This window comes from Aspergillus saccharolyticus (genome assembly GCF_003184585.1).
Source record: "Aspergillus saccharolyticus JOP 1030-1 unplaced genomic scaffold BP01scaffold_45, whole genome shotgun sequence".
Lineage (NCBI taxonomy): Eukaryota > Fungi > Ascomycota > Eurotiomycetes > Eurotiales > Aspergillaceae > Aspergillus > Aspergillus saccharolyticus.
Window position 1 is genome coordinate 230,765 of NW_020290655.1, and position 10,196 is coordinate 240,960.

The 10,196-nt window shown below is 54.0% G+C and overlaps 4 protein-coding genes across 4 annotated transcripts; 2 read left to right on the plus strand and 2 right to left on the minus strand.

The window, feature by feature from the left end:
• Positions 1-1,621: 1,621 nt before the first annotated feature.
• BP01DRAFT_165691 (C2H2 finger domain protein) lies at positions 1,622-4,695 on the plus strand. The gene is made up of 4 exons (XM_025570736.1): positions 1,622-2,057; positions 2,157-3,319; positions 3,376-4,367; positions 4,422-4,695. Exons 1-4 carry the CDS (start codon positions 1,922-1,924, stop codon positions 4,561-4,563), a joined length of 2,433 nt encoding a protein of 810 aa, XP_025427611.1. The 5' UTR covers positions 1,622-1,921; the 3' UTR covers positions 4,564-4,695.
• Positions 4,696-5,465: 770 nt separating this feature from the next.
• BP01DRAFT_360285 (FluC/FEX family fluoride channel) lies at positions 5,466-6,957 on the minus strand. Its single transcript, XM_025575885.1, has one exon. The coding sequence runs from the start codon at positions 6,740-6,742 to the stop codon at positions 5,537-5,539; it is 1,206 nt and encodes a 401-aa protein (XP_025427612.1). The 5' UTR covers positions 6,743-6,957; the 3' UTR covers positions 5,466-5,536.
• Positions 6,958-7,239: 282 nt separating this feature from the next.
• On the plus strand, positions 7,240-8,408 carry BP01DRAFT_327421 (uracil phosphoribosyltransferase; the record flags this gene model as incomplete). Its single annotated transcript, XM_025572911.1, has 3 exons — positions 7,240-7,416; positions 7,491-7,590; positions 7,802-8,408. 3 exons carry the CDS (start codon positions 7,240-7,242, stop codon positions 8,221-8,223), a joined length of 699 nt encoding a protein of 232 aa, XP_025427613.1. The 3' UTR covers positions 8,224-8,408.
• A 104-nt stretch (positions 8,409-8,512) lies between these two features.
• Positions 8,513-9,427, minus strand: BP01DRAFT_394986 (uncharacterized protein; the record flags this gene model as incomplete). The annotated part of the gene is made up of 3 exons (XM_025578364.1): positions 9,247-9,427; positions 8,620-9,113; positions 8,513-8,563 (listed from the first exon to the last, which is right to left on the minus strand). The coding sequence occupies exons 1-3, from the start codon at positions 9,380-9,382 to the stop codon at positions 8,513-8,515; spliced, it is 681 nt and encodes a 226-aa protein (XP_025427614.1). The 5' UTR covers positions 9,383-9,427.
• Positions 9,428-10,196: the final 769 nt, after the last annotated feature.

Here is a 10,196-nt window from a genome sequence, read left to right on the forward strand (position 1 = left end):
AAACAGAGTTACATACCATAGGCATACCGCTATGAAGCTGCTCCCTCATACCAAGCCCAACCCCACAATCATGAAATAATCGGCACTAACTGGGATGGCCCCCAGTCGAAGACGGAGAACCAACCACTGCAGTCGGGAAATGCAAAGAGGATCCAGAGAGCTCTCCCAGTCGCTGCGAGGCTTCCACCATCATGACTACGGCTACCTCCCACTAGGGTTAGGTCGTGGTTGATGACTGCCACTGGTTGGATTCCGTCACTCACTCACTCTGTAGACTACAAATCTGATCATCCAGGAATCATAAACACTGGCTCGAGATTCTGGATCGATGATCGCGAGGGGGGAAACATGTAAGATGCTGCCCAATGTTATGCATATATGGAGTCAAATCCTCCCATACCAGAACAGCAGAGAACAACAAAAGAGATCCGCGGATACCTTGACGGAGATTGACATGTACGATTTTTTTTGGGATTTCGATTTGGATGTACTCTGTAATTTTTAGTATTTTCACTCCGGCTGTGTGTAGCGTAGCGTGTAGTGCGGAGAGGGAAATTGAAAAGTGGATGTTGATGCGATGCTCCCTCACATCGGACTAAAACTAACAAACGGTCGATTGAGCCAGACGAAGGACAAGCAGGACCCCCCGGCTGAACCGGGTTGACGGGTTGAACAGAGTCCATGTGGGTTTTTCTCTGTTGACTCTGGGCTCGATAATTGGGGGAGATAAAAAAGAGCCAGGGAAATATGGGTCGAGGAACTCACTCCGTCTACAAAGTACGGCGGAGTACGGGTGAGAAAAGGACGTGTCCTAAGCAGGAATGGGAATAGTTGCAGTGACGCGGGTTAGTCAGAATGGCAGGAATGAAGGGGGGGCAATAAAGTCAGAGAAGTGCGTGGGGTTATAGTGGCATCCCCCTCCGTCAGTTCCGCCGGGAAAGAAAGCCCCTCTTTTCCGCCTCCCACTGTCTGTTCCCTGTTGTTGTTGCCCAAATCAAAAACTGCCAACGGGGAGGGGGGGGTGTCTTGCTGGTCACGACCGCCTCACTTGTCGCGATCCAGCGATCGCCCGAATTTTCCTTCTCTCCCCCCCATCTTGCTTGTGCCCACGTCCTGCCTGTTTGCGAGTTTACTCGCACTGTCTGTCTGTTAAGTTGTAAACTATAGTGTACTTACTTCTATCTGTTGTCCCTCTCCCACTCACTAATCCCACACTGGTCTGCCTGCCTGCCCCCCTCCTCCCTCTCTCTCCCTTCTTTCGACCCAGACTCTCTACTGTCTCTGTTTCTCTCCCTCGCCCGCAAATTCGCACCGCACTCATACTTTCTCCTCATCCATTCAACTTCCACCACCCCCTCCCCTCCCCTCCCTTCCTCCCTCACTCCCTTCTCTCTGACCTACACTTTGCTTGCCTACTCTTTTTTCTTCCTCTTTTCTTCCTTCTGTCTTCCTCCCTCTTTTCTTCTTTCTCCTCTTTCTCTCTTAACGTCTTTCTTCCCCCTCTTACCCTGCCCTTTCCCCCTCCCCTCCCCTCCCCCTCCTCCCACTAGATCATTATTCAACATCTTGCTCGCTTCTTCTTCTTCTTCTGGGTCTTTCTCTTTCCTCGTTCCACTGCCGATATTCCGCCATCCTGGCCCTCCACGCCACTTTCACGATTCTCCCCTCTTGATCCGCCTGTGGCTGGATAATTTCACACCCTTCCCCTCAACCCCCTTCCGAGTTCAACCTACGCTTCTCCTCCCCCAAGATACCCCCATACAAGGAATGACCAGACAACAAACCGAATCCTTGTCGTCTACCCGTCTTCAGAATCGGTTCGAAATTACGAAAGGGACGATAGCGCAATCTTCGCAGCCGAATTTGTTCCATTGAAAACAAGCCTCGTGCTTTTGGTTTCGCTGTCCGCGTCTCTCGAGTCATGGCTCCCAGCGCACCCAACCCGGCGGCCACCGCACCCGCCAAAAAGACCTCTGTCCCCGAGAAGAAATACAAATGCCAATTTTGCAATCGTGCTTTCAGTCGGAGTGAACATCGCAGCAGACACGAACGATCGCGTAAGTACTCCAGAGATTGTGTGAAAATTCTTCTTGTTGTCGAGCTGGCTGCGCGGATCCTGGAGGCGGTGTGAGGCTAACCTGGCACTTGACCCACAGACACTAAAGAGAGACCTTTCAAATGCTTAAAATGTCGGAGCACCTTTGTGCGTCGAGACCTGCTTCTTCGACATGATCGTACGGTGCACGCCAAGGATGGTGGCATTCCGCTGGTGTCTGAGGGCAGGCGACGCGGCGGTGGCGCAGGTGTGCGAAAGACTTCCCCCGCCTCGGGGCCCGCCAGCAAGCCTTCGATTACAATTGATCCCACCTCCCTTGAACAGATGGAGGCTAGCAGTGATGGTATGGTCGATCTCGAAACCGCAGCCATGTTGATGACGGATTTCCAACACAAGGCCGCAGCCGCCGCGACGGGTCAAACCAACGATCGTGCTGAATCCGATCGCTCGTTTTCCCCCGGACGCGCTTCGCTACTAGAGCCTTCGGTGGGATATATGTCAGGGAATGCAACGCTACCGCAGATGCCTTGGGATACCCTCGTCTCCCCCGCCGACACCAAACACTCGATGGGTTCGCCTTTCGCGTCCCACGAGGGTGGGCCCGACTCGCATCCACTTCCGTCGGTGATGGATCGGCACGGGCCCGTAGGCGATGGTTTGGCTCCCTCGCTCCACTCGTTGGTCAACTCGCTACCCATGTCGGGCACTTCGACGCCGAACGCCTTGTCCCCGTACCCTTCAATGACGGGCCCCGTCAGCCCTGTGAATTACCGTAGATCCCCTGGTCCCAGCCAGGCTTTGACGCTGCCCAAGGCACCTCAAATCGCTAGCGACGCTGAGCGCCACATGATCGTGGAACGACTAGAGAACGCGGATTCGCTGGGTGTATTACCTGACTCGTTCCAGCTGCCCCCTACATCTGCTCTGAACAAGTACTTGTCGACGTATTTCAACTTGTATCATCCGCATTTGCCCTTCTTGCATCAGGAGTCGTTCCAGCCGGCCGATGTCTCGGCGCCTCTGCTGCTCGCCGTTCTCTCGATAGGTGCCCTGTATACCTTCGAGCGGAAGGATGCGTTCATGCTTCACGTGGGATCGAAGATGTTGGTCAACCAATTCTTGCAGCACAAGGAGAACTTTGACTCGAGGAAGTGTCCGCTGTGGGCGATGCAGAGCACCCTTCTGAACATGATTTTCGAGAGTTGGAGTGGTGACCCGAAGGGACTCGAGTGGACCTGCTCTATCAAGAGTCTTCTAGCGAATGTGAGTTTTTTTTTTTGGATGCACGAACCTGGACATTGGTACTGACTGAAGTATAGATGGTTGCTGGAAACCGCTATCAGTTGAAGCTTCGTACTGAAAGTCGTGAGGGTCTCCCCACGAGGGAGGAATGGATCGAGGATGAGTCTTGCCGCCGTACATACTATGCGGTCTACATCTTCTTTGGCATGCTCACATTGACTTTCAACCACACCCCAGCAATGAGCTTCGACGAGTTTGACAACCTTGAACTACCTTCTTCCGAGTCGCTGTGGAACCTCGATGCGACCGATGAGGACGTCTGGCGCCGAAACCTGGCCAATGCTTCCACCTTGACTGTTCGCGAGGCACACGATTGTCTTTTCCAAGGCGAGCAGACCCGGTACAGTGCGTTCGCCACCCGTGTCCTCATCAACGCTCTGTTCCTCCAAGTTTGGAACCACAAGCGCAGCTTCGAGGCTCTTCAGGATGTGGTCACCGAGTACAAGCTCCGTCTTGCATTGGAGACCTGGGAAAGCTCTCTTGAAGTCTGTGAGCCTGAGACGATCGTGGTGCCCCTCAGCACCCCGCAGAAGGGCCACCCATTGATCTTCAACTCGATGGCGGTCTACCGTAACACTCGTGCTCGCTTGGAAGTGGATCTCAAATCGATTCAAGAGGCACTGCGTTATCACTCCTCGTACGAGGTGGCGGCTGCCATGACGGTGGCCCGCGAGAAGGTCAAGCGATCTCAAGAGATGAACAAGGTTATTCAGTCCTGTTTCGAGTGCATTGAAATCGCTGCCGTTCAAGGCATCAACTGGGTGGCACAGACGTCTGCCACGAACTGGAGCGTCGAGCACCCCCTGTGTGGCTTGGACTTGATGGTGATCCTTAGTCTTTGGCTCTATCGCCTGGAACATGACGAAGAGCCAGCGACCGAGGCCGAGATTGCCATCTACAACAAGGTGCGGAATCTGTTTGATGACGATGCCGTCGATGCTTTTGGTAAACTCAGCTCTACCGTGGCCCGTGTATGGGGTAATATCCTAGACGGCGTGGTAGTTTGGGGGTAAGTCGCTTCTTCTGTGTATGTTGGCAGTCCAGTCACTAACTAGGCAAACAGTATCACCAAGCTCATGGGCGAGTCATTCAAACTGCATTCCCAGGCTTTGATCGGCTACGAAGATTCGTTGCGCGTTGCGAAAGACCAGCCTATTCATGCAATGCCTGCGAAGACCCTGGCCAGTGTGGGCACAGCATACTAATCCTGCACATTGCCAATAGCGGTGGCTTTAGTTGCCACCAGCACATACACTTCTTTACATTCATTCAACATCATATTTGGGACACTGGATTCCGGGTTAGGGTCGGGAACGGATGCGCAAGTCTGGGCGGCAAGATGTGATTTCCGGTGATGACCTCAACCGCCGCATAATGATTCCTTGCTGGCGTTCCCCGGCTCTTTTTCCATCATTGAGTTTTTTTCGTGTCATGCGTTATGGTTCGTTTTCTTTTGGTTTGCAAGAGCTCACGGGAGTCCGGTGTGGTCTTTTTCTTGTTTCGATGGGTTGAGTTTTTCCCAGGCAACATCTCGACACCCGGCTGGTCCTGTGTGTTCTTCCCTAGCACTTGGTGGAGTTGTTGTTTTTCTTCTTTTTTCTTCTTTCATTTTTTGCACGTCTACACCATTAATCCTTAGTACCGTCCGTTCGATTCTTGCGCATGAGCGTCTTTGGTTCTTATCTTTCTTGGGCCTGAGACCATGTCTTGGGCTGTTTCTTCTTGATACCTTTTGTTCGTTATATATTTTTACCATCTCATCTTTCAATCTCCTCGTTTGCCTTCGTTGACATACACAATTCGCTCTGTTGATGCCGTCTTAATGTGAGCTTGCCTGCTGCTGATCATGTGTTTTCACGCGTCCCCGCCTATTGTTCGTTTCTCCGCTCTGTTCTGCCTGTTTGTTTGTGTTTTCTGAATCTTTGCCCGAATTGTCGATTTCTGCACTGCTGCACATGCTTAGTTGGTTTGTAGTTATCATGTACAATAAGTAATTTGCACACCAAATAAAAACTCTTTGGCGGGGAATCTGCAGTTAGCAGTTCTAATCGTAAGTCTAGCTCTTCTATTATTAACTGTACACTATTATACACTAGATTTATGTATTCTTAATTAGTCTATCCAAACCTGGTGAGTTTTTGTCCACACCTCATCCGCCAAGTCAAATCCGTCCCAGAATCACGAACAGATCGGCTCCGCGAAACCCCGAGTCCACGCCAACGAGCCCGCGATGACGACGAAGAACCCCAACGCGACGCCCACACTGGCCACCCCGTACAAATACGCCTCCCTTCGGCGGGGCAGGCCATTCAACTCGGCGACCCAGGTGCTGATCGTCGTCGCGGCGCCGCAGAACCCATCCATGACCCCCTGCAGCACCTGGCAGCTCACCACGGCGCCTGCAATCCCCTCCACTCTCTGCAGATCGAAGCACATGGCCAGCACGACAGTCCCGACCAGATTCACCGCGAAGGTCCCCAGCGGGAAGGCCGGGAGGCGCGCATTCAGCCACCGCGAGAGATAGTAGCGGAGCAGGCAGCCGAGCGGGGCGAAGACGATGGCGAAGACGCAGTCGCCCCGCCAGTATGTGTGCGGTGGGAAGAGAGCGAGGAAGACGGCGCCGATCCAGCTGCCCCAGCCTAGAAGCAGGGCGAGCATGTTGATCAGATTATTGGTGCGGGCTGCGCTGCTACCACGGGTCCTGTTGGAGGTTGGTTTCTCGACTCGCGGGGGAATGGTATGGTTCAGCGCCAGCGCAAGATGCGAGCCAAACAGTAGCGCAGAGAGACTGACGGCCACAGTGACGATAATCACGGCGACGGTCGCCATAAAGCTGTACCCGCCATTTCGGGACTGGTGCGCGTCGGTCGTGTCCTCAGGCACCGCGAGGGAGTTGGTCAGCGCGAGGAAGGTGTCGCGGATGAAGGAGGAGAAAGAGGTAAAGCTGCCGCAGAACCCGGTGGTGAGGCCGATGTACAACGGGATGGTCTTTTTGACGGCTTTGTGGTTTTCTTGGCTGGCGAAGAGGAATCGATCTTCGAGGAGGAAGCCCATCACCAGGGAGCCGGAGAGGTTGGCCCATAGGACGCCGGTGATGATGGGCGCGCCGGGGTAGAAGGTTAGCGATTGAAGGCCAAGGCGCGCGAGTGTACCGAGGATGGAGAAGAAGATGAGGTGCGAGAGGGTGTAGAGTGTTGGTAGGTGGGTTGAGGGTTGAGTTGGAGGTAGTGGTGCCGGTACTGGCGCGAGGTCATCTTCGGCGGCGGGCTTTGCGTGGGGCTGGTCGCTGCTGCCCCCCAAACCCCAGGGTTGACGTTGTGCGGCATGGTCGATTGTGGGTGGAGGCGCGCTAGTCTCGGTGAGGGCATTGGTGTCGGATGTCATTGTTGTGGTCGCGATGCCAGTTCGACCTGGTGGTGGGTTTGCGATTCGGATGAGGTGAGAGCGGAGAGAAGTCCGGAGAGAAGATGGTGTGGGTCGGTGGAGCACGCGGTGGGTTCTGGTTTGCTGGGCAGTGGGCAGGATCTATGGCAGCGGTGGACTTTATCATGATAACAATCAATGGCGAGGAGATTCTCCCCACAAGAATGATAATCACGATGATAGTCGCAGATACAGCGCGGAATCCCCAAGCAGGCAGAAGACCGCAAAAATGCCAAAAAATCAGGCGACCAGAGGGGTCAGGTGACGGTGCCCTGTTTGGCTGTTTTGTTTACCCCTCATTCCAAACGGCATCATCGCTGCCTCTAACCATGCATTAACAACGCACAATTTCTGCCCTGATCAGAGAGCTATAAAACCTCCTCTTACTCCTCATCAGATTGGGCTGCGAGACCAAACTGTCAGCGTACCCTTCGTCACAAGCAGACCCAATTCTCACCATGAGTCTCCCATCCAACGTCCACGTCTCCTCCCACCCGCTCCTCCAAGCCAAGCTCTCGCAATTGCGCTCCTCCTCCACCTCCACCCGCCAGACCCGCGATCTCGTCCACGAGATCGCCACCATACTGGGCGTGGAAGCTTTTGCGTCTGGCTGGAAGACGAAGCAAGATGGAACTGTGCGCCTCTTACCCTTCTTTTATCCTCCCCGCCACCACCACCACCACAAACAATCATAAACTGACTCAAGCAGGACACAACCCCGCTCGGCATTGAATACCCAACCACCACAATCGACCCCTCCAACATCGCCCTGGTCCCTATTCTGCGGTCAGGGTTAGGCATGACCGACGGTATGTCTCTGTTTCTGTGGCAGCTCAATCATAGCTATCTAGCTGCCTTATCCTACTGTCTCCCTTATCTGCACAATCTGCCAACCCAGCCAGCGCCTATCTCAAGCCTTATCTTATCTCCCCTCCCCTCTCCCCTCTCCCCTCTCCCCTCCCCGTATTCGACATCCCCCACCTCAACCACAACCACCACACTAACACGCTGAATCCACAGCGATTAACTCCCTCCTCCCAACCTCCATTCCGATCTATCACCTCGGCCTTTTTCGCGAGCGCCTCACCCTCCAACCCGTCGAATATTACAACAACCTCCCCTTCCACCGCGAGGCGGGCGCAACGAGCTCGGCCACGGCCAACACCGCCGCCGCCGACACGGCCATCCTGCTGGATCCGATCATCGCGACGGGCGCCACCGCCGAGGCGGCCATTCAGCTGCTGCGCGAGTGGGGCGTGCGGCGCGTTGTGATGCTGAGCGTGCTGGGGAGCGAGGCGGGGATTCGGCGCGCGGCGGGGACCTGGGCTGAGGGGGTGGAGGTATGGACGGGGGCGGTGGATGCGCAGTGCGATGCGCGCGGGATGATCGTGCCGGGGCTGGGTGATATTGGGGATCGGTTGTTTGTTGCCATTGGAAAGTGATTCTTTCTCTTCGGGGGGAAGGGTTATAAGTTAGGTGAATGCGGAGTTGTCCAGGAATACTGCAAAGCAGGGAGAATTAGTATCAATCAATCAATCAAGTAAGTAAGAATCGTCTTGGATATGATAGAAACTATCTGTGGTACACTGTTGCAGTGTATATCTCTATGCACGACAGAGCACAACCTACAACGTTGAACCCCTATTGAATACATATCAATAGTGAAACTACTGTCCACCCCACCTCGCCCTCCCCCCCATCACCTCCATCTCAACCCCGACCTCGCCATTCTCAGCCCCCTTCCTCGCCTTCCCATTGCCACTCCCACTCCCACCCACATCCCTACTAGTCTCCGTAGCATCAACCGGATGCGACCTCAAACTCGCATTGCGCTTCACCTTCCCAAAACTCCCCAGACCACCCCCCCGACTCCCCCCCATCTTCCGCCCCTTATCCTTCTCTCCATCCTCCCGCTGGCCCTGACCCTGAGCCTGATACCTATCCACCTCCGCCCGCTTCTCAATCCCAATCCCCGAGCCCGACGCAGCGGTCGTCGGCGTAGACGTTCCGCCACGATAATCGCCGCCGTATCGGCTTCCACCACCACCACCACCACCACCACCACCACCACCGCCGCCGCCGCTGCCGCCGCCGCTGCCAAACCCGCGAACGCTACCACCAACACTACCGGGACCAAAGCCACGGACGCTACCGCTCCCAGCCGGCGCGAATGGCGTGGCGCTTGTTGTCGAACCCGCGGTGATGGTCGTTGAGGTGCCCATGGGTTGGTAGTCCGGGTGGAGGCGTTGTTCGTGGATGTGCGGGTCCACGCATCGGGATTCGAGCATTTGGTGGCGGAGTTTTTCGCGGTGGGCTTCACGGTGTTCCACAGCTTTGTAGTTATCAGTTAGTTGGTTGGGTTTGTATGTGGGGGGGAGGATGAGGGTTTGGGGAGGCTGAGGTGAAGGTAAGGCTTCACGCAACCACCAACCCAAGTCAAATCAAGTGCAAGAAAAGCAACTCACCCCTCCAGACATAAACATACACGCCCATCACGACAAAGCACGCGGCCAGGAAGCCGAACAAGGTGCCGAGCTCATGGCCGAGGGATTTCATGGGGGTGTAGGGGGGAATGTTATTTCCGAAGGATGATTCGGTCATGGTGTTTCTGGTTGATGGTTCTGTCGGTGGGTGAGGATGAGCGGGTGTGTGCTTGGATGGTGGTAATGGGAGAGAACTGATGCACTTACCTTGTTTCTTCCTTCTTGGTGATTTGTCAAGGTCTTTGTGTGGTTCTTCTCTTCAGAAAATGATGCTTCATTCGTAGCCTGTTCGCTTGAGCAGGCTTCGGAGTGGGTGTAGATGTTGCAGGTTGAAGTGAGGTGGAGTTGCAGTGCCAGCATACAGTCTTAAAAACAAGAGATCAGTAGTAACACAGTGACAGACACCTCTTCACAACCCGTTCTTGCATGTCAGATCCAAGTGAAGACGATGAAATGGTGGGGAAATGGTCGATGCGCTGTCAGCGAGGATACGAGACCGATTCCTTTGTTGCAACCAACTCCAACGGGATATCCAGCAACAAAGAATGAGCCCACTGCACATGATAGCGCATCGGAGATTTACTGTACCGTCACTGCGGCGACATTCATCCGTCTGACAAGCGGCAGAGTCCTCCGTATTACTCCCGATCCCAACAACAAAAGATCCAAATGATCAAGATTGTTCATAAATAATGGTGGTAGATACATCATGAGAATAGAACAAGAATAAGATCTGTGAGCCGCCTGTCGGCTCAATCCAGATCCAAGGTATCATATACACGTATAATGGAAACATCAGAAGAAGAGTGAAACAAAGGAAAAGAAACACTCAGAAAGAAAAAAAAAAAAAAAAAAAAAAAAAAAAAACCTAATCTATACATGTGGCTTGGGTATGCATGCAAAGAAGATGGTATAGAACAGGAACCTGCAGG